This window comes from Macaca nemestrina, chromosome 2, assembly GCF_043159975.1.
Source record: "Macaca nemestrina isolate mMacNem1 chromosome 2, mMacNem.hap1, whole genome shotgun sequence".
NCBI lineage: Eukaryota > Metazoa > Chordata > Mammalia > Primates > Cercopithecidae > Macaca > Macaca nemestrina.
The window spans coordinates 201,914,743-201,939,719 of NC_092126.1; the positions used below are offsets into that span (position 1 = coordinate 201,914,743).

The following is a 24,977-nucleotide window of genomic DNA, read 5'->3' on the forward strand; positions in this document are numbered from 1 at the left end:
GCTTTGATACTGCATTCAGCCCAAGCTGGCCTCAATCAAAGTCACGCTACAGTTCTGTTATGTTAATGCCTGCCAGTGAGTGCGAGTGGGTGATATGGAAATCAGATAGCTGAACATGAGTAGCAAGCACAGGCTGGGCATGAGGTGGGCTTTGAGATGAGGGAATGGGGGACTCTAAAGGTTAATCACATCATGTTCAGAGTGGTTTCAACAGGAAAATACGACTTCCTATGGCAGGCATTAGCACGGAGAGAGTCACGCAACAGCTAGGTCCATTCATATGTGGCACAGGGCATGCTCAGCCACTCTTTTTCTTTGGATATAATTTTATGCCTGATGAATAAACTTTTAATTCTATAATAGCCATTTTGAATTTTTTGACAAACTCAAGTAGAATTGTTTTTGCTATTTCATATATTTGCTTGTTAAATACTAACATATTCTATAAGCATATTTAAGAAGCATTCTCTTCCATCATTTGCTTGAGTTAAAATTTCACTTAGTCACAACCCATTTAATAGAATGGCAATAATTAACATTAATTGAGTGCTTATTATGTGCCAGAATTTGTGATAACCCTTCCACAGGCATTATCTCAATTAATATTTGAAAAGCCTTATGTTTCAACTACTATCATAATGAAGTAAAACTAGTAAACTGAATCTTATGAAGGGCATAAGTAACGCAGCTTTATTATTTTATTTTATTTTATTTTATAATTTTGAAGTTCCGCTGTGTGTGTGCAGGATGTGCAGGTTTGTTACATAGGTAGATGTGTGCCACGATGAACTGCTGCACCTATCAACCCCTCACCTAGGTGTTCACCGCAGCATGAATTCGCTATTTTTCCGGATGCTCTCCCTCCCGCCGTGTGCCCCCACTGTCCCCGACTGGCCCCAGTGTATATTGTTCCCCTCCCTGTGCCTATGTGTTCACATTGTTCAGCTTCCACTTATAAGTGAGAACATGCAAGAAACAAAGCTTTCTGAAAGTTAAATTAGATTGGAGGACAGGTTTGATTTCTGGTTTATTCCAATGCCACAGGAGGAACTCTTAAACACTGAGATGCCAGATTAATTTGGTTCCCTTTGAACCAAGATCTGATTAACTAAAAATGTGTCATATCTAACACCAAGAAGAATGATAGAATTTTAATGCCATAATTTCCAATACGCTATAAAGATTTGAAAAATAATAACGTTATGTTTTCCCTGAATAATTGTTTTTATCATTAGGGTAGCATAAAACCCATTGTCTTTCTCTTTCTATACTACCTAGAAGTATAACCGTTCTTAAGTACACTTTCTTCAAGTCACTCTTTATTCATAAACCTATCGTGCTTTTCATTTCATCACAGTGAAAACCTACAATTCTTATCATAGCAATGCTTGCAAATTATTCTCCTCAGTGTAGCATTTTGGCTTCCATCAGCTGATCTAAGATTTTCCAATCCTGACACTCATTTGTCCTCAAACTAGCTCCAGCATTTCAGCACAGCAGTCTCTCCTTTCAATCACTGGCATTTGCTTGGTCTTGTGGTTAACCCACCCTGATGTCATTTATCCTTTGGTCCTCATTGTCAACAATGATTAACCTGAACAATCTCTGACCTTGTGCTTGTCTTGTGTTCTTTCCAATCTAAGGTACTTGTTCTTGCTTGCATTGCCTTGTTTCTCTATTTCTCCCTAGCCTCTGTGTCAGACTTCCTCAGTCCAGTTTGAAGTTTTTACTGGTATGGGGTGCGGTCTACTATTTAGCATATAAATGGCGTACTTATTTCACCTAGAAAAGCCCAAAACAGTGAACACTAAATGAATGCCTGGGAATAGTACATTTTAAAAAGAATAGAATCCTTGATCTAAAGCAAATACTCAATATTTTTTCCATTTCATTATACCTAAGGAATAATATACCTATATTATCATACCTATTGCATTATACCTAGACACATACCCACCAGTGACAGTGACTTACTATTGCAGTAGTAAATATGGTGTTTGAAAAAAATATATAGGTGACTTGAAACAAAAACTAATCGATTCTGATATATGTTGTTTCAAATATGTTACCTGAATACAAATCTAACCGATTCTGATATGCCCTTTTGTAGAGAGTGCAGCTACACCACGTTGGAAATTTATGACCCAGGACTATAAATGAGTAGTCAACATTCCAGACTAACAAAAGCACTACAGACAAATAAAGGCATTGTGTAACACTGGGTTTTAAAAGCTCCTGCAAAAGGCCGCGCGTGGTGGCTCACGCCTGTAATCCTAGCACTCTGGGAGGCCGAGGCGGGTGGACTGCCTGAGCTCAGGAGTTTGAGACCAGCCTGGGCAACACGGTGAAACCCCGTCTCTACTAAAATACAAAAGAAATTAGCTGGGCATGGCAGGGTGCGCCTGTAATCCCAACTACTCAGGAGGCTGAGGCAGGAGAACTGCTGGGAGGCGCAGCTTGCAGTGAGCTGAGACTATTGCGCCACTGCCCAGCCTGGGCGACAGAGCAAGTCTCCGTCTCTAAAAAGAAGAAGAAAAAAAAAAAGTTTCTGCAAAAATTAGTTCATAGGCTTGCCTCCACCAACAAGAAACAGATAGTGAGAAATCGTTTCTTTACAATGCAGTATAGACCAGTAATAAGAGATAAATGTTTACTCAACTCAGGTTGGGTTCTAATTTATACATGATTGTTTCTTCAGCTTATTTAACTTTATTTAATTTTTACTCTGTAATATTTCATTTGATTTCCAAAGATTTTCTGTTAATAATATTGGAAATGCACGCACACTGCCATGGAAATGTTTGATTTGAAGCGTATTAACACATAATTCATCTCAGAGGAAGCAATGTATTTATAATAGAAAATATAAATTAGAAATATAGGATTGAAAATAATCACTTTTATAAAGACTAATCACATTTTACTCATTTGTCACTATTTCCAAGAAATGTAAATGGTCGGGCGCGGTGGCTCACGTCTGTAATCCCAGCACTGTGGGAGGCCGAGACGGGCGGATCACCAGGTCAGGAGATGGAGACCATCCTGGCTAACACGGTGAAACCCCGTCTCTACTAAAATACAAAAAACGAGCCGGGCGTGGTGGCGGCGCCTGTGGTCCCAGCTCCTCGGGAGGCGGAGGCAGGAGAATGGCGGGAACCCGGGGGGCGGAGCTTGCAGGGAGCCAAGATGGCGCCGCTCACTCCAGCCTGGGCCACAGAGCAAGACTCCGTCTCAAAAAAAAAAAAAAAAAAAAGCAAAGGATCAAATTGCTAAATTACCTACCTTTCTAATTAACTATTTTGTTTTGTTTTTTATTGGGTCCATGGCAATAAATCCTTTAGATGAGTGATACACATTCTTTGCCACCAGCTACTTACTTGTAGCTAATAATAAAAACCCTTATTCCACAGTAAAATACCAATGTCTATACCTGATATGGTTTGGTTGTGTCCACACCCAAATCTCATCTTGAATTGTACCTCCCACAATTCCCACATGTCATGGGAGGGACCCCGTGGGAGGTAATTGAATCCTTGAACTGGGTCTTTACCCTGCAGTTCTTGTGATACTGAGTAAGTCTCAGCAGATCTGATGGTTTTATAAAGGGGAGTTCCCCCACAAAGGACTCTCTTGCTGCCGCCATTTAAGACGTGCCTTGCTCTTGCACCATGATGATGAGGCCTCCCCAGCCATGTAGAGCTATGAGTCGATTAAACCTGTTTTCCTTATACATTACCCAGTCTTGGGTATGTCCTTATTAGCATCATGAGAACAGACTAATGCAATACCTTTTCTTTCAACAATAATCATATATATGTATATGTGCTTCTTCAATGTCAAAATGAAAAGGAAAAGCACTAAATGATTTACTGCTCTCACAAATACGAAAAAATAAATAAAGAGAATAGAATGAGTACCATGAATCATATCCTTAGATTCTTCATCAATTTAGACTTTATATTCTACTCGACACCCAGGAGAGGTCTCACATATACATACAAATTACATTCATTCCTTGTATGAGTAAAACATGTTACCATTATGCAACTATTACTCTTTACAGTTTGGAAACAGTCTTGGAATTTGTTGATTGTGAGATTCATTTTGGAGGGTTCATATAATATCAGAACCTCCTCCCCCACAAAAACCCTCAATTATTCAAAATCTGATTACTTGAAAAGGCAGTGAAGTCAGCCAATAATTACATAGTATGACTACAAAATAACATAAGTGGCCTTCTGAATTGCCATGTGTTGCAACTGTAAAAACAATTCCAAGGAGGGCCAATAACACTGAATTTATTTTGGTAAGTGTAATACACATACACCCCCAAAATATGTATATGTTTTGTGAAAGTGGTTCAAACCATTTTCTTTCATTTAGAGTCACATATAATGTGCTCCTGCCTGAAATGGCACAATGTAAATATCAAAATGAAATATTGATTTTGAAATAATGAAATAATCATTCTAGAATGGAAAGAATGCTTCTGAAAAGAGTTAACTCAGTTCAAGATGTCTTACATTTTTAGATCTCATAAGCAGGCACATAAAAACAGTGTTATAATGAACAGCTACAAGCACATAGCCATTTTATACTTGGGTCAGTGCCTTAACACTTATATTTTTGTTTTTGAAGGCAAAACATTACTGGAACATACCACAGTAATAAATTTCTACAAAAATGAATTCAGATGTTACATGGCAATTCAATTCATAATACTATTCAATTATTTTTAAAATAACATTAGTGGTTTTATTTTGTGTCAGAGGGTACCAAGATCTCTGTCCTCTGGAAGTCACCTCCTACCAGAAGAGACATTCATGGAAATAATCAAGCATGTTACAACACGTGTTACAATTGTGTTGTGACATGTTACAATACAATGAAGGTTGTAATACATACATACTAAGCAAAATAGTAACTTGACTCAGTTGGCCTTCTACAGATGGAAAAACCATAGAAAGAGAGAGAGGAAGAAAAAGAGGAAAGAGATGGAGGGAGAGTGGGAGAAGAAAAGAAGGAGTGAGAAAAGAAGAAAAGAAGAGGGGGGGGAAGAGAGAAAGAAACAAATTTGATTTGTTCCTTTAGATTAAGTTGGAAAGGAAGGGAGGGTGGGAGAGTGTTTCTCCCGAGGGGAAAACACAGGCAGTATGTTAGAGACAGAAGTTTCTCAGAGTGCCCCAAGGCACCATTCCCCTCACCTGGCTTCTTTGTGCCTGAGGCAATCTAGATGGGTGTGCTCCTTTAGTCAGCTTAGGTATTTGAAGGCCTCGGGCAAAGAATATAATTCGACTGTGAACTCGCTCATCGTTCAAGTTTACCAGACAGAAATTAAACTGAGGGATTGTGGGAGTGGAACCATGTATTTTTTCATCTAAATGGTCTTTACTGGGTTTAGCAAGTTCATTCTAATCCTAGAATCATATTAAATATTTCTACATTGCAATCAACAGTAATAGTTTACTCACACTGTAAATAAGGTGGGCACATGTGCAGGTAATTTTAAACTTTATTATATTTCAGATTATGAAAATAGATTTCCTTAATTATAGGTAGGTATAGGAAGTCATGTAACTATGGAAATCATTATGAGATTCACCATGCAAGTTTCACAGAACTTTTAAATATACATAGGTGTATACACATTATAGGCAATAAAAAGTGCTATTAACTTAAAAACTAATTCATTATTAGAGAAATTAACTCATTGTTTGTAAAGAAATGATCTCATTTTTGACCAGCAGAAGACTAAAGTGGTGAAAAACTTCTTTCAAGATCTTAAATTCCTAAATTGGGAAAACTTGACTTCTTACATCTGGGATAGAAGGGGTTGTAAGTGTGGGAGTAAAGAGAGAGAAACTATAGCTTAAAATGGCTCTTCAAGTAAATGGTGAGACAAGACATCCATTTTCACTCACTTAACCTGTCAACTTGCCAGAACTGTCATGTCAGCACTCCAGCTAAACCACGAGGGCTGATCACATCCCATTATCTCATTTTTTAGAAAAAGATTGCATGAAGATGCCAATCAGAAAAAAAAAAAGAAAAACTTGAAACCAAGGAACAAATGTACTGATGCTGAAGGGATGCTTAGTTAACGGAATTTTAATATGCAACTGCAATGTTTCTTAATAACATTAATTACACGCTTAGTAAGTCACCATCCTAGCTCATTAGTGCCTTCTTTTTGTTGTATTTTATCTCCTACCAGCAGAATGGGGAATATGTGATTGGCCTGTTACCATTAATGTTGCTTAATCTTTTTATAGCACTATTTAAAGCTGCTTGCATAAACATTTTCTAGGCAAATATTACCTATGTATGCATTTGCGTGTATCAATTAACTGCACCAACATTTGTGTGCCCCCACCACACGTGTGATGCTAGACCTAGAGGCAGCAGAAGGATAAATATAACAATGTATTTACTGACAAAGAGCTGATAGTTTTGTCGGGGAAATGAAAATAATGTCCTCAGTATATCTGGAAAGCAATACTTGCCATAAGTGAGATTTTAAAAGGCATTCAGATATATTTTAAATCAAAATGTAATACAGTTTGCTAGTTTATATATTTTTAATAAATCTAATTGTGTACTATTGCCTTGAGTGACATTTAATATGTTTAAGTAAGTAGTGTAGCAATTCAAATACCATGCATATTTAGGTGTAGCACATATCGTTAGATCTATTTTACAGTATATGTCTCATGACATCTCTGTCTACAAAGTGCAGCAACTTATGAAAATTCTGACTTTCTTCAAATACATAATTCAAATGTTCATGTGATTTTTTCCGGACACAGCCAGTGAAACCTCTTAATACTAATCTCATAATACTGTTTTGAACCTGAGTATTTATATTATCCTGATATTTAATATTTATAGTACTTTAATTTTAAGTACTAAATAAAAATACTTCATATTTATTTTATTTTTATTTGAAGAGACTCCAAAAATGATGATTATTCAAACTTTTGGTGTTTAGGTTAAGATAATTGAGGAAAGGCTTATATTACTTCACTTTCCTGTATTGAGCACAACAAAAGACATGAATAATAAGGAAAAACCACCAGAGCCCCTAAACCACAAATTATGAAGTGCCCCTGCCAAGTACAGTAACGTCTGAAGAAAACTGAGGAAGCACACTGGACACCAACCTAACTAGCCTTAATCCTTTATCAATACCAGTTGCACAAAAATTATCTAACATCATTGTGAGAGCCCATCGCATGATCCTTTTATGGGAAAAATAACACTTAAAGTAGAGTGAGACATGGGAAATATGAGACATAACTGTAGAAAATAAGCTAACATTCAGAAGGCAGAGGAAGAAGTATTGAAAGGAAGAAAGAAAAAAAAAGCCTACTGTAGTTGGCAGAATTCTGAGGCCCCACGACCTCAGGCAGGCCCTTCCTGGAAATACTTTCATGATTATATTAAGTTACAAAAAATATTTAGAGATATACTTAAGGTTACTAATCAGTTGGCCTTAGAATGGGCTGATTCATCAGCTGGGCCTTACTTAATACTCTGGATCTTTAAATCAGGAAATTTTCTCTAGCTGATATCAGAAAGAGGCCTCAGAGAGCTACAAAGCAAGCACATGAAGAATTCAGGGTACCCCCGCTGGCTGTGGAGACTGGCGGCAGCGATGTGCGAAAGCTGAAGAGCAGTCACTCAAAACAGTGAGTCACCCTGTCTAACAGCCAAGGAAGTGAGAACTTCAGTCCTACAACCACAAAGGACCAGATTCTGACAAACACCACAAGGAACTTTGAAGTGGATTCTTCTGGAGAGTCTCCAGAGGAGAGCGCCACCTGGCCAATATCTTGATTTGGGTCTGTGAGACCGTGAGGAGAAAACCCTGTTGCGACAGCCTGCATTTTGGACCTATAGAATGACATGGTTTTAAACTGCTCGATGTGTGGTCATTTTTATGCAGCAATAGAAAACTGACACACCTGAAAACCATCCTTATGATGAAGCAGAGAGTATAAAGGAAGATGAGGAGAGAGTTCTATAGGAAAATGCACACAGTTCATAACTTAAAAAGGGTGATTCTGTATCACCAGGCCTAGTATAATACTGAGAAGAAAATAGTATGTTTTTAGTAAGATATGAAAAACAACATTCCAAATAGGGGTTATTGAATTACCCCGCTATTTCACATTTTCTCTTCTCCAAATATGCAAACTCTAGTCTTCAGAGCTAACCAGAAAATGAATAATCAGACAGTAACCAAAACAGAACTATGCAAAACAAATTTAACACAAACTTGTATATTAACTAAGTACTTATTTCATTCATGACAGAAAAGGAATGTAATTAATTAAAAAGAGATAAAGAACCTGTGTCTTCCAAAAATTACTCAAAGAAATGCAGAAACAATAAAAATAAATACTTAGGCAGGCATAGTCTAAATGAAATTATATACAATGAAATCTCTCTTTTAAAAACTAAAAAAGGGGTACAAAGGCTAAAAGACAAGATGAAGAATTTCATATTAGAGCTTAACAAGAAAACAACAAAGAACAAAAAAATTAGATTATATTTTAGAAATAAGAAATACATAATGATTGCAATTTTAAAAGTTGGAGACGTGGTATACTGTCATTGAGAAATATACAATATTAAATAAAAATGACTGAAATTATTATCGAGAAGTTGATAAATGTGAAATTGAGACTAAGGAAAGCCAATATAACCAACGTATTTGAAGAAATGAGAAAGTAAAACAGAAAAAAAAATCAAAGATAAAACAGAAGAAAAGGTTATTGAAGTAAAGCAAATTAAAGCATAGATGTGGCAGATTTAAGTGGCTCATTGTGTCCTAGAAATATTACATACAGGACGATCATAACCAAGATATAACTAAGCAAAGTTACTTGAAAGAAGGGACTGCATGTATATTCATATGGTAAAAGAACATCCCAGCCAAGAAAAAATTATATTTTTTGTAAGTTTCAGATTTCACTATAATACCATTCAATACCAAGACAATAGAACATTTTTACCAAGTTCTGAAAGGAGAAAAAAAAAAAAAAAAGAAGTGTGAGAGTAATTTAATATCTGGCCTCTCCTCCTGTTCAGTGGACAGACATTGTCACGTACACAAGGCTAGAACCAGCTCAGCCTGAGAAGTAATCCACGCTTGTGTTTCACTTTAGAAATGAACATTAGCTTAAGATATTTTAAACGTTTCACATCATGGAAACTCAGTTGGAATATAGAAGATAAAACAGAATGTGTTTTTTAAACCTACCATTTAATCAAAACATATGGAGCAACGGAAAGCATGATGCTTAATAATAATTAAATGAGACTCTGCATAAAGTAGCTAATTAGCGCCAGGTGCAGGAAACATTAAGAGCTCTCAGGCGGGAGATGATTACCTCAGGTCATGGGGTAACAGCTTGTCCAAAGAAAAGGGATGCAAGAAATAAAAGTCTAGGTCTCCTTTCAAGGTACACTTAGAACATCTTTTGCAAAAAGTGCATCCAAACATGAAAAGGTTCATACATAATACCTTTTAAGTTTTCTGATTTAAAAAAAACTGTGATAGTTCCAATATCAAATTATGTACAGCACATTATATTTTCCAAATTTCAAGTTGGGATGGGAGATGGGGGCATCAAAATATCTGTTACATTATTCTTTAAGTAACGTCAGATTTACAGTTCATCTTGAATGAATTTTCCAATCACAAACCTTTTTTTTTTTTTTTTTTGACTTCTTGGTGGTCTCAGAATAAACTGCTTTCAAACATGCTTTAACAAAACTTTGCTTCAACTCATAAAATGGAACTTTCTAAAATGGCATATTTAATTACTGTGGTTAAGCCATTGAAATATTAAAAAAAAAATGTCCCTATAGATCTCTGTCTAGAGTAGTGGCTGCTGCTTTTAAAAAATAATTTTTAAATGGTGAATTTTGCCAAAAAACATGTGTACTTCTTATTACTTCTAAATTCTTGTGTGGCCAATTCCATTTTTCCATCAAAAGGAAACACGCTTTCGGGTCACTAAGTTAGAAAATACTTAGAAGTTTCCATCAAGTTGTGTATTGTCAGTTTGTTTTTGCTATTTTAAACAAGTTTCACGTGAAGTACTTGGCTTTCAGTTTCATCCTCCAGGCAATCAGCATCCAGCATATGGTACACACGTTACCAAACGGGGCAGGACAGCTTCCTAAGCAAGGCAGCTGGTAGATTTGACAGTTCCTTTCCAAATTACTCATCATGTTTTGAGTTGCTGCTAGGAAAAAATGTGTTGCCCATCTCCAAAATAGATGTTCTTTTTTATTTTTAAGCTCGGGAGAGGCTTCCAATAAAAAAATAAGACAGATGGGTATAGGAAGCAAGATATTTATCCCTATTTAGACCATTTTCTTCTGTCAGTTTCCTCATCAGAAGAGTTTTCCAAATAAACAAATGAATATTTCAGCATTCATAGTTAACTACGTCCTACGATGTACTTTTCTTTTCGTATAAAGAATGCCTTTGGAATAGTAAAACGTCAAAACCACAGAAAGGGCTTGCGGAGTTTTAATTATTAAAGTGATAGTTGCCCAGATTTTGTGGCAGCCGGCAAATATGAACATTAGATTAAAGAGCTCGTTTGGACCCATTGGTGACGTTGCAGATGCACAAGTGAAATCCGTAAAACGCTTTCCTCAATTGGCAAGTATGTGAACGTCTGCCTTCAGTAATACCTCCCACACTGGGGCGTCCTCTAAGTTCACCTAGAGGAAAACTCTAAATACAGGCCAGAGGAGTTTATTCCAACTGCGATTGTATAGAGTTGCAAATTCTTTAACGCAAATGCATCGCATAAGAGTCATCCATTTAGACAAAATTCTCAGTTTGGGGGTTTGTAATTATTTCTAACGGGGGCTTTCTACACAGACCATCAAAGGTTTCATCCAGTGAGTAATGTAGTGATGGTTCCTGAATCTCTAAGTATTCCAGAATCCGCAACGATTTCTAATTTTCATTCAAAAACTCTAGACACAAACTATGCTGGGAATTTTCTCTAAATGTTATATACTTGGTACATATTTCTTCACCTAATTTATATTGGAACTAAAAGCTGGTTTCTCTCCCCTTTCTGTGGTCTCTACCTTGCAGAGTACCCTTTATGCTATTGCTGAGAGCTTCAAAGTTGAAAAACATGCTTTTTAGTGCATTAACAAATATAAATAATAATGTAGTTTTTCTACAATTTTAATATGTAATCATTATTTTACTTGACTTATACTTTCTGATCATACAATAAATGTTCAGATATCTATGTTCTTGAATTAAAATTGATGTAAGAAGTAGATACAAAAAAATGAGGTTAATTGCCTTATTATGTCTCTTTTTTGGTAATCCAATTAAAACATATCGAACACTCAGTTTTTAAAATTAATAGTAGTTGTCAAGTTTAAAGTATAGTTCTTTATATTTCTGAACATTGTCATAAGTCATTTGAGATAGATTTATGAAATGACAGACTTCCCCAGAATAAAGTACAATGTGTCAAGAAGCTATTCTTTAGTTCCAGTCCAATGGGGATTTAAGAAATCATTTCAAACAGGAATAAAAAATGGAAATAACTTTTGAAACATCTTGCAGATGACAGATACGTCTCAATACTCTGTGTATATCACATTTTGAAATCAATGTACTTTTTCCTATGTTTACAGATTTTAAATATATTGGAAATTATTAATATACTATTTATTCTATGTTCTGAAAACTTGTGAGATAATATAAATCAAGTGGTCATGGTATATTGGCATAAGGTTTCTGTGTATAAAGATCTGCAATTTAAATGTGACTGTTCCTTTTCATTTGAAAAGTCATGAGCTTATAAGTACAACTGCTGCCAATGCAAAACCAACCTGTATTTTCAAATACCTACTGTCATCCTTTCTATTGAGAAATGTTGTCAATCATTCACCTATTTTCATATCTCCTATAAATACTGCAGTGCTTAATATCTTTAAAAAACTTCTAAATAAGGTTGCAAAGGTTGTGTATTCCATAGTCATCTGAAAAGGGGTCAGATCATTCTCAATCTTTCCACTTAATACATTTTATTATATATATAATCTATAACTTTGTTATATATAATTTATATATAAATGTTCCCACTTATTTTATTTTACTTTATGTAATAACATGCTTTCTTATTTGACACATAAATGAGTGAATTTCTGAACCTGAAAACTAGCTCACACATGTTGAGAAAAAGAAATCTGACAGAGTGGTCATGTAGTCTACCATCAGCTCTTTCTTTGTCTATTGCTGCATCATCTTATTCTTTCTCATTCTTTTCTTAATTTTGTATGTAATTCAAAAGACACATAAAATTACCATTAATAGGAATCCTTACAAATACAAGAAAATAAGGCTTAAAAACGATTACAATATATCCTTCAATTTTCAAACTTCAGTTATACAAACCACAACTGATTTCCTCGTTGTTTCAAAAAACATCCCACAGCTTATGATTCAATTAATTGTGAGCCATAGCTTTATTTCAAAAATATTAAAATGTGAAGTAATGTCTCAGAAACTAGGCATACGATAGCTACCAACATTGGCAGACAAAATGCCTTTTACGTATAAAATAAATCATAAACTCAGTCCCCTCCGGCAACAGCTTTGATAAGTCAGTATTATTCTCTCCATTTTATAGAGGACGTCACTGAGGATAAGGGATATTAAATTACTAATCAAAAGGGAGTATTGCTCAGAAACACCAGATCAGAAAGTCAGATTGGGAAACCAAAGTATATTTACCGTGTTTGCTGACGATGTGAAAACAGACTGTCTAACAAGAAAGTCCATGACTGTTTCAACCAAAGGGGGAAAAATGTGTGAGTCTGAACCAACATATCTATCAAGTGTCAATAATGTCAAGCCAGCACATTAAGAAAGCTTTTGAAGCTAGATGGACAATTTATAAAGCCCTCAAAATTGAATAAGTTGTTATTAAAGCATCTTTTGGTATATTGAAGAAGCAGTGTACTAAATTTGTTCACTTTTTCATCCATCCGTTTATGCATCCATCTATTCATTTACATGTACAATTCATTTACAATTACCAAAATTTATTTAAACATAGTTATTGGTGGATTAAACTAAAGCTTAAAAGAGATGCAGAAAGCTTATTAAGTCAATGAATTGAAATATTTTATCTTCCAAATGTTTACAAATAAGTACCACTTAAATATCTGCAAAAGCAAGCTGTTAACTTACTTTAATTTCACAAAGCCAAATGAAAAATAAGATATATGAAAACCACAAACACTAACTTTTCATGCCAAAGAACACAGTTCCACTGTCCCTCCCCCACTTAGGGTAAGCATGTACTTAAAGCATTTTACTTAATTTTGTTTAAATAGGCATGCAGGCAATACATATGCAGCAGTTAAAAATATCCCTAAAATACTGGGACTCTGCGTAACTTAAAAGAAATGTGTAAAGTCGTAGAACTTTTTAATTTAATCATAACTTTTTATCTTAACATCAAACATAACTAATAATTGATTATTTTATACATACAAAAAAGGATAGTGATGCTTTCTTATTGTATCCTAATACAATATATTTTTCTCCTATAAGAAAAGCTAGCAGTCCATAAACATAAATCATTCATTTATTCTCTTACATAAAAATTGTTACCTACTTAGTTCTACGTAGCAAAAGTCACTACAAAATTGTTTATCAATGTGATTAAAAAAAAAACAGGAGAAACTTTTAGAGCAGACAGTCTCAAGTACTATTTTAACACGGGTAAAATAAATATATTCCACTCTGTCAAATCTTACTACGCATGAGTTATGAAGCACTGTGCAAAGCCATGCTTAGTGGATAGAAGGATGGCTACTTACCAACAGGGCGAGCTGTAGACATTACAATGGTGTGGTGAGAACATAAAAAAGAAATTAAAAAAAAGAAAGAAAAATTATCAGAATGCATGATGTGTAATGTTACATTTAAGTATGGACAATAGAGTGATTTCTATTCTCACAATTCAAGTATGACCAAGATGTCTGGGTCTGATAAAATTGAGCGTTATAAATATAATTCTAGGAAAATAATTACTTTGACTCCGAGGACTGACTATAAGCAATTTGAGAGATATTTTCGGTAAAGTCTTATCATCACTTACTATAGTTATTATTTCAAAGATCTTGAGTTAAACAGCCTTGTGTTACCCCAAAGTTAAAAACCTGATGAATATCACTATTCAAGTCACAGACTAGCAAATGTCATGTCAATAAAAGAAGCCCTCGCTGTCTGATTTAAATAGCAATTGGATTTTAAGCATGGTTAGTCAGAACCATTACAAGGACTGCAGAAACGCCCCTGACACTGCTTTTCAGTCAGTAATAAGTTAAGATCACATCACTTTTCATCCATGGACAGGGTGGATGAAAATATAACAAATAGGTTGGAACATCCTTAGAGATTTCAACTCAGTAGCTCCCTAACTACTGTTAAGCTTTTTCCTTCTTTTGGCAGAGGGCAGGGAACAATGACTGACAAGTTGATTCTTGTTCACACTGAGAATGGCTTTCAAACTGCTGCTTCAACAAATTATCATTTTTTTATTATACCATAACTTTCAATCACTAAAATCAGTGGTAATAGGCTGCCCCTGTTATTAATGCAAAGACATTGTAAGAGATACACATGGGCTTCATAATCCTTTCCTTAAAAAGAATAACACTCTATGAGTTTAGATGGTAAACCATTTTATGCAAAAGCAATAGACAAATATTGTAAAACACGTGATCCCGTTATCCAAATGAAGAAACAATATGCTGAGTAGTATAGGAAATTTCATGAAATCTGATATTAAAAACAGAATTTTTTCAACAGTGGTTCGCCCATATCTCAGTAGATACAGTTCTAGCGCATATGTAATGTGACTCTGGAACGTCTCAATGGTTTTGTGTTGATGATGGCTCTCTGGGCAAGATAGGAACCACCACTGAACACGTATTTACACATATTCACTTAACGGATACATCATAATACCAGCTCTGTGCAATCCATAAACATAAAACGTAGTTGTCTCTATGACAGCCATGGTCTCACAATATTGTTCACAATTAAAGCAGGAAAGATTCAGACAACAGGCAGTAAGGCAATTGTAGCAGTGGTATGAAAAGCCTGGTGTAGTGGAACCCTAATGTGTCCTAACATATATGGCGTGTTTGCTATAGCTAGAGGAAAAGAGGAGTAAGTTACCCAGTGTACCATAACTTCTTTCTTTTTGCAGGGGAGTGGGGAGCAGAATACAAGATTAACTATCAAAAAGAGATAACAGACTAACAATGTGAAGTTGTGGCTTATTCTAACAGATGAAGTTTCTCTTAATTTTGCATTGGCAAAATGTCCAGTAGAAAAAGAACTTTTGTTCTTCATCTTTGAATTTGCACTTTTCAGCTTGCCATCTCAAGCTGAATTTCAAACATAATGTTTCCTTTAGAAATGAAAAGGCGTTTTGAGTGTAGGATATTAACAAAAGAAAAAAAAAAAGAAACTGTGGTGAGAAATCATGTTTTAAATGAATAAAATATATGTCTGTCTTATTTTAGGATAGAATAATTCCAAAACATTAAGGCTTTATTGCTCTAGAAACAGTATTATTTTTCCAATGAGATCTTTATGCAAAGCAAATTTAAAAATTTTAAAATGGGGAAAATGTGCTTGCAAATATGCAGTTTGTGTTGTCATTTTTAAGCCATTTAAAAAGTTTTATTAGTAATAAATTATTTGATTAGAATGAAAAGTGTAATCAAGGAGGTCTGTTGTTGACTGGCTTCATTTCTTCCTAATTTTACATTTGCCAAGTCAGCAAAGGGAGCTTCTTGATGTTCAGCCTCACTTTATAGTTTTTTTTTAACCATATTTTTGAAATGGGAAACAACTGAGTAGATCTGTTTCAAATTTTGACAATTAACTCCCTTACATTTTCCCCAACTGGCTAATGTGAATGTTACGATAAAGTTTTAGCAGAAACATCACAATACACTTTTTTGTCCTTGTTACATTAGCAACATTTTATCCAGAAAAAAAACCAGCAGGTGGATGTTTTCAAAATCAGCAAATTAAACTAAACTGTGTCTCTGCATTAAATGGATGAAAATGGACATGGCCTCTTGGGTCAGTTGACCCTGTTCTAATAAAACAATCCAAAGAAAGGCTGCACATTTCATTTATGTGCATAGAAAAATTAGCAAAGAAAAAAAATAAGTCATAGATAACAGTGTTGTCTTTTTTTTCCTGTTAATCTCTTAGCATGAGAAAACCCAAATGCTTTTCCTAATGGTAAAAAATAAATGTTTTTAAACAGTATTTTACTCTATATTATATTGTGTTAAGGAGATCTTTTTAAACACAGTTTTTGAGGTTTCAGTCTTAGAGAGGTGATAAATACCTACCACAAAGAATAAACACTCTAATCCATCTACAGGATATAGATTAGGGGAGAGGCCATTTAAGGTTTGCTGATTTAAAAAAAATAAACCCTATTGAAAAAAAACAATGTTTTCTATTAGCTTGGTAAGTTAGCTTCAGACATCCCCACCTAAGGAGCATGCTTTGTTAAATGAAATGTTAAGCCTGAAACTTTCAGCAAATTATGAAAACAATTAGCTGGGAAAGGTCTTAAGGCAAACAGACCACTTCAAGTCTCACTCGCCCAAGCATTCCAGCATAGAAGCAGCCCTGCCGCTTCTACCAACAAACAACTCCTCACGTTTTCTCACCATTCGTTTAGTCAGCAAATAGTTTTCCAGTGGGACGTTTATTGGCTGGTTGTTTATTATGGTTTTCCATTTACTTTAGAAAAAAAAAGGAAAAGAAAACTTTGGGGATACTTTGGTCTAGTGAATTGTTTTTGCAATAAGCTGCCCAGCAAACATACGACAAACGTATGAAGTCATCCACGGAGAGTGTGGGTTAAATCAAGTGTGTTCATTGCCTTACAAAGGTTATCAGATTTTTATCCTACATAATCCATATATATATCTATATATTCAATTCATATATGATCATAGTCCTTTATGACCTGTGAAGTAATGAAGAGTGAAAATGTTTTTATGCAACTAGCTGTCAATTTTGTCTAATATGTTTTGTATCTAAATTCACACTAGAATGTCTAGAGGAAAAAAAATGGATTAGGTGAAATAAGGATGGAGCAATTGAGCAGCATGAAAAGCACCAACATTTTTCCAGGTGTGCAAAGTGCCTGTCCCCTCATAACAACCTGGAGGTAACTGAGTTTTTCATGATTTGAAGCCTAAATCATAAATCTGGCAAAAACCCTTATTCTTACCACACAAAAAACTAACCTGAGGATCCCTGATACCTTTCCTGCAACTTCCAGCTTCTCCAAACCTTTCTCCTAACCTTCTGAAACCTGCTGGGAGCAAAGGTGCACGAGGGTCTGAGGTATGACTAAGTGGGGTGAGATGTAACTGAGACTCGAAGAAAGCATGCGGCCAATCGCTTTACCACGAAGGATGAGAGGAGGAGGCACAGTCAGTAGGGGGAGAAAGGATGTGCTCGCCTATCTTTGTTTGATTTTCTCTGAGTGTGAATGATTCCATGGGTAATGTCTATTTCAAGAGTAAGTGTTAAGTGTCCACTTGGTACTACTTGGTACCTTGGACTATATAATTTACCTCCCGTGATCAACAAGTTCCACTGAAAAGACAGTTAATTTATTCTAGTACACTGTAAAGTTAAGCAATGCTTTCTTTCACTTACAAGCAACTCCAGTGAGTCTATAAGTGAACATTATTCCATGGCTGAGGAAGTGCATGACACTCAGAAGGTGAAAGTTATTACTAGAGCAGCACTGACTATTTCAATTATTTAAGGCCACTGAACTTCACAAATCAGTCTCTAAATCAGATTATCTCAAGTCTGGAGAGTGCCTCTGTATTCATTTTCACCTTTGGAAGCATTGTTAGTTTTTTCAGATTGCTGTTTTGAATGCCGACATTAAAAAGAACTTCAAAACAGTATGCTACTAGTACAAAGTGACAAAGTGACAAACTAGTAAACAGAAAACATGAGAGGACCTTCGAAACTGATGACATTTAAAAGCAGTCAGTAGCTGAAAGCAATGGAAATGGAAAGAGTAGTATAGATCTTTTCTGTTTTTAAGATTTACTTTTAAGCCATATAAACTATTAACTTTAAACCATATAAGCAATTTACTAAATAAGAATTAATACTTTTAAGTTACCATCACGTGGAACCAAATAATGAAAATAATTTTATTTCAATTAATGACAGAGAGGACACAAAATCTAGGCATTTTAGTACAACAAAACAGCATAATTCACTATTTTGATTGTAAGTTCACTTACCAATTTAACCAAATACTAGTGTCCTGGTTCAATTATCTTTGACATCTTAAATCTCTTACCTCGGACGGTGAGCGTAGCAGAGGCTTCCATTTTTCCAACCCGATTCTCAGCAATGCACATATAGGTGCCTTCATCTGTACTCATGGTCTTTTTAATTCTTAGTGTGTAATCATCTTTGATGTCATACCTGTGTAGAATATGAACTGGTTTTATTAAATAGTATTCGCTATATGGATAATAACATGAAGTAATCATCTTCCTTTTTCTTTTTAAACTGTATGTTACCTAAACACAAATACATACACACACAAATCAGCCATAAAGTGCAATTACTTAGATTAAAGGTATTGCTAATAAAATCAATTTCATATCTGATCTTCAGCTGCTTGTCAGTTACCTATACTTCACATACGTAGACAATTCTTTCCACTGCACAACTATCAAAGGCATAATTAGCACTTTGACCTTTATGTGGTAGCTCTTGACTACTAAAGAAGATAGACACAATCTCAGTTTCTTGGTGAGTTATATTTCACTAGTTTGTTAGTCACACTGTGTTCAATAATACAATTTATTTTTAGGCACCTTGGATATTAGAGAGCTGAAATATGTTAAAGAACAAAATTTTTCTCTTATTTGTTGGCAAATCGACAAAATGGGCATTAGGTAAAAGAATTAAGGGTGCGTAATCAATTTTTAAATAAGGAATATTAACACCTGAAACATCAGCATGCCTTGGAGTGATTTTTGGAAATGCACATATTCAGCTTGTTCACGTGCATTTATGGTTTTACCTCCACTTCATTAATGAAGCAGACCAACAAAGTGGGTCAGAAAACATAACACCAAAAATTTGGGAGTACTTGCATGAGAATATATTCTTATTTAATTCTAAGAAATTATAATTACACAAACTAAATAATCCAGCTATCATTTTTTTCACATGTGACATTTCCTCCTGATATTTACCAGTGGTTTTTATTTCAAACACACATTTTGCAATAGTTTCTGGTTGGCTACCTTGCTTCTCTTCCTCATATATACCACAGTCAGATCCATGTTTCCAAAATATCATTTTAATTGGTCCTGTCTGCTCAAAACTAGCTGTGATTTCCTATTGTTTTCAGGACAAACACAAACATTCTAGGCTTGCATTTAAAACGACCATAACCAGATGTCTTCTACTTCTAGCTTTAGCTAGAAGAATAACCCAGCTTAACTTTATTAGAGGCTAAGGCATGAATTAATATAGTCCTAATTTATAGACCTTGGCATGACAAAAAGCACTGTCTATATACCAATCATGCCAACTAAACTTAACTACCCTTACTCTTCCATCCTTTAATTCTCATGGTTACTTTTCTGTCTGCGTGCTTTGCCTTAAAATTCTGCTTATTAAATATGTCATAAGTGGTTAGGGAAATAGCTTATCCACTACTTTCTTATCCACTCCCTTCATTGTGAAGCCATCCATTACCATACTATAAAAATCTAATTACTCCCTTTTTGAAAACTTACTGCTGCAGCAATAAGTCTGCACTTAGTTACATTTTGTATTGTTATCTATTTTGATGAAGGCAGAGATCTTGTCTGCTTCACTCACTGCAATATCCATACTCCAAATATAGAGTTTTTAATATCCAGTAGCATAATCAAATGGTTAAGAGCACAGGCTCAGGAGCAAAACAGCCAGAGTTGTACTCATGGACTTGGATTCTTCATATGCTTGCAAGGGTTGACAGTATACTTACATTTTCTGGGTCTCTATTTCCTCATTAGCAAAATAAGTGCTAAAGATAACATCTATTTCATGGAGTGAGTGTGAGCTTTAAATGACATATAAAGTACTTAAAACAGGCACACAAAAAGCACAATACATGTTCGCTATTATTATTCCACCTACTAGGTGCTCAAGAAACACTAGTGGTGAATACACGATAAATATCTTGTTTCCTGCTGATATAAAGGCCAACTGTGAATGGCTTCAAGACTCCAAATGACTTTACCCATGTATTTATAGTCAAGAGCAATCCTAGGCTAAAATGCATAAAAGAGTATAATACAGATAAACACTTTCTGCTTAACTTTGCCAGTAAAAATGTGAGAAAAACAATTATTTTGATAATGGCTTCAGAAAAGTTACTGGTGACGTATTTAATGTCTAATAAAAATAATCGTTTCTACAGTTAGCCTATGTACTGCATGACATGCTTAGCTGTAAGATAGAAACATTTAAACACTGTATTTTGCAGACATTTCCAATTCATCTAAAAAATTGAATTCTTGACTACTGTTTAAGCTATTTATTCTTGTTGTGTGACTTTCAGAAGTCTCTACATTGTCCTATAGCTGAGCTTTTTCAAGAGCTAAAAGAGGGGAGATAAACTTAATGGTCTAAAAAGTTTTCTCTGGATCAATACATATGTGAAGCCATGATTCCAAGTCAATAAAAGATATCTACATTGTACATTATTTCTGATTTGTTTGAAAAAAAATTGTATGTTACCTCAGTTAAAAAAAAATGATTGCACACATTGTACAGAGTATCCTCAAAACCTTTTTCTGAATTAGAAATTGTCATTTTATAGATAAGAAAACTGACACCTAGGCAAATAAAATGACCTCCTCAAAGTCATGTTATTAATAAATAGAAAACCCAGAATTAAAACCCTGACTCTGAATGTGTCACTTTCTCATTCTATGTGTACTTCTCTGCAAGTAATAGTTTAATTTTAAAATGCTAACTTAACACAGTAAGACATATAACTATGTAATGTGCACAGAAAAATAATTTCATATTCAGCAAATATTTAGTTATAGCGTATGACAAAATTTTACTTCACTTTAGAGACATTCATTACAGAGAAGACAATATGGAAACTAAATAAAATGTAAAAGTTATCTCCTGCTTTCTGCTTTAGTTAAAAAAAAAAATGTGTTTATTCTAATCACCAGAAAACGGCAAATCAAAACCACAATGAGATACTATCTCACACCAGTCAGAATGGCTACTATTAAAAAGTCAAAAAATAGCACATGCTGATGATGCTGTGGAAAAAAGAGAATGCTTACACGCTGCTGGTGAGAATGTAAATTAGTTCAGACACTGGGGAAAGCAGTTTGGAGATTTCTCAAACAACTTGAAACAGAACTACCATTTGACTCAGTAATCCAATTATCGTGTACATACCCAAAAGAAAATAAATAGTTTCACCAAAAAACCCCCACAAGCACTTGCATATTTATTGCAGCACTATTCATAAGAGCAAAGATACGGAATCAACCTCGGTGCCCATCAACAGTGGACTGAATAAGGAAAATGTGGTGCATATATACCATGGAATACTACACAGTCATAAAAAAGAAGGAAATCGTGTTCTCACTTCTAAGTGGAAGCTGAAAATTGGGTACACATGGACATAAAGATGGAAGAATAGACACCGGGGACTCCTACAGGAAAGAGAGACGGAGGGGTCAAGGGCTGGAAAACTATCCGCTGGGTAGTATGCTCTCTTCCTGGGTGATGGCACAATTTGTACCCCAAACCTCACTGTCACACAATATACCCATGTAACAAACCTGTACATGTACCTCCAAATCTAAAATAAAGGTTGAAATTTAAAAAAAAATTAAAAGTGTTTATTTAAAAATTACAAAATACATAATATTTGAACCCAAACTTAGCCTGAAATCTGACTTCCTGAGATGTTTTTTATCATTTTAATGGAAGGTGGAAACAAGAATAGGAATGAGATTTTGTTTGTTTGTTTTTTAATTAATTGGTACGTTGATCGGGGATACAAGTAATTGTGCATTCTATGATTGCATATTACCTTCCTTGTGAAAAGTTAACATTAACTATTACTTGGGAAGAATAAAATGAATTAGTCTTAACAACTAATAAAAGAGATGACCTTTCAAAGAGACTGTGCCATTAAAATCAAACAGCAAATCTATTTTTTTCCTACCTATAGAACAGGTTTTCAGATATAGATTGTAAAACTGTGGCCAAGGCCAATAGTCTGGTGACATGGCCCAGGTTTGTTAGAAAACGTGTAAGTACGGAAGGTAACTAAATCCATTTCAAGTGAGAAAGGGATGTGTTGGAGTAAAAAGAAGTTTTGGGTAATAGTTTTTAACGGTCTTGCAAATCACAGTGCCCAGCATAGTTCGCAGGAATTAGTAGATGCTCTTCAACATTGCCATCTTTTCATTTCCCTTGATGATCACTGACGTTTGAAAAGATTATAATAAACATTCCATTATTTTATTCAAGACATGCTGATGACACATCTATGCATTGCATCCAAATTTGGGGATACATGACATGATAGGATTCAGAGCCTAGTGAAATGATGTCTGACTCCACATTGGGGTAGATCAGAACTATCTCCGAGGCTCTCTCCAGCTAACACACATTTTCTGGGGCCGTGTCTTGTCTTTCTCCAATTAAAAGTAAAAGCTACAATGCATATCTTGCTATGTCCCATCACACTGGGATGTTGTAATTTAAAAACAAACAGGCTTTGAGTACTTAGTTATTGAAATGCTCACAATCTTTTAAATTCTCATTTCTCACTGAATCTTTGCCTGAGGAAAGACTGCAAATATTATCAGCAGTTTATATGATGTATTTATATCAGAATACTTTGAATATATATAAAAGGATTGACTCGCTAGGCTAAATGAAACCTGTAAAAGTTCACTTTCTGCAACCGTCCATTAACACTTGAATCCTATCTGCAACATGCAACCAATCAGTCGTCCAGCTTGTTCCTATGACAAGTGGTCTATTCTATCTTCAAACATCTCTATTAGAAGATCTTCTATGTATGATAACATAAAACATTTCTTCCCAAACTTACTACTAACAGTACTACTCCTTGTGCCAAACAGAAAAGTATACTCTCTCTCCTACAAGAGAGCTTTTTCAATTTTGGGTCTCTTATGAATTATCTCATCTTCAGGTCAACTCTTCCTAACAACAGCAACCATATACTGTACAATAATCCCCCTTTATTCAGATGGAATATGTTCCACGACTCCTAGTAGATGCCTGAAACCACAGATGGTACTGAACTACAAATACACTACACGAGACAGTCGATCTGATAACCAAGAGGGCTCCTAAGTGACTAACTGGCAGGTAGTGTGCATGGCGTGGATACGCTGGACAAAGGGATGATTTGTGTTTTGGTGGAATGAAGCAGGACAGTCCAAGCTTTCATCGTTACTCAGAATGCTGTGCAGTTTACATCTGATGAATTGTTTATTTCTGGACATTTTCATTTAATATTTTTGAACCACAGTTGACCAAGGGTAACTGAAGCCACAAAGAGAAAGTACAAAACTGCCAATCAGAAGGGACGACTGTAACAGCAGTTATTTTATGTCAAGGCTTCAAAGGGAATTAAGAGCATCAGTACAGATCTACTGATTGATAATCATAAATCTGATTATGTCACTGAACTGTTCGAAGCTATCCAATGGCTTCTCATTCGGTCGCTCAGAATAAAACCTATTTATTTATGGTGTTTAAAGCTTTAGATAATCTGGTCCTTGCCTAGCTCTCAAACTTCATGTTCACTCTGTTCCAGTCACATGGCTTTTCTTTTACTTGTTCAATGTAAGAAGCCAGTTCTACTGTGTCTTTGTAGTCCTTTTGCAAATTCACGGAATGTTCTTCCTTTACGTTTTCCATGGATGACCCTTTTTGACTTTCAGGATGTCCCAAATATCATTCCCTTACACATGTCTTTCCTGCCTAAGAAATCTAGTTACTATCCACCAATCCAGTTACTTTTTAAAAATTACTTTCTTTTTATTCTTTGCTTTCATATTTACTTTGTCACTTTTTAATACATTTTATTTTCTTCAAAGTACATATCTTCACCACATCATTTGTTTCCTTATTTCTTGTCTTCTTTATTTCCAACAGCATGTATGTTCCATGGGAATGAGGATTGGTTCTCTCTTGTTTTAAACTATATACCCCAAGTATAATCAAACAGTGCCTGAGATACTGGAGGTGTTCAATGAATGCTTATTGAAAAAATGATGATGCACCAACCAATGCTTGAAATTCTTTTCTACTTCCTTTATGGCATGGTTACCAGTGCAACGATTATATGACGTACTGAAAGATTAACTAATTTGAAATATAACAAGATATTGTATCAAGAAGCATAGTAATGTTGTGTTTATATATCAGCAATTAGCTCTGAAATATAAGTTAAATTCATATTGATGTGATACTGAAAATGTAAGAACTTGGAATATTTAATACATTAATGCTACTAGCTATATGGAGATAACTTGGCAATTTGAGTGGCAATCTACACATTTGGTTTACATATTATCATTAATAAATTACTCTCTGTAAATTAGTAAAATGAATAAGTAAATAATTTCTCTTTCTCCACCAAAATAAATGAAATAATTTTAGTAGAATGTATAAAACAAATGTGAAGACTGAGAGAAAACAATGTAAGCTTTGTGTTTTGTTCCATGCTTTCAAATATATAAGCTCATTATTTTGGCAGAGCAGTTTCAAGTCACACATCTTATGAAAATAAAATATAACAGTAAAAATA

At 34.9% G+C, this 24,977-nt stretch overlaps 1 protein-coding gene across 26 annotated transcripts in view; it reads right to left on the minus strand.

The window, feature by feature from the left end:
- The window catches only part of LOC105485558 (roundabout guidance receptor 2), a 1,382,758-nt gene that overhangs the window by 109,757 nt on the left and 1,248,024 nt on the right, over positions 1 to 24,977 (minus strand). For 18 of the 26 annotated variants that reach the window (XM_071089525.1, XM_071089527.1, XM_071089519.1 and 15 more), the window contains 2 exons: positions 18,444 to 18,571; positions 13,885 to 13,896 (listed from right to left, as the gene is read on the minus strand). In XM_071089525.1, the coding sequence (XP_070945626.1) occupies positions 13,885 to 13,896; positions 18,444 to 18,571 (140 nt within the window). The remainder of the gene's footprint in view (positions 1 to 13,884; positions 13,897 to 18,443; positions 18,572 to 24,977) is intronic. The other 8 variants (XM_071089528.1, XM_071089536.1, XM_071089570.1 and 5 more) reach the window with 1 other exon arrangement.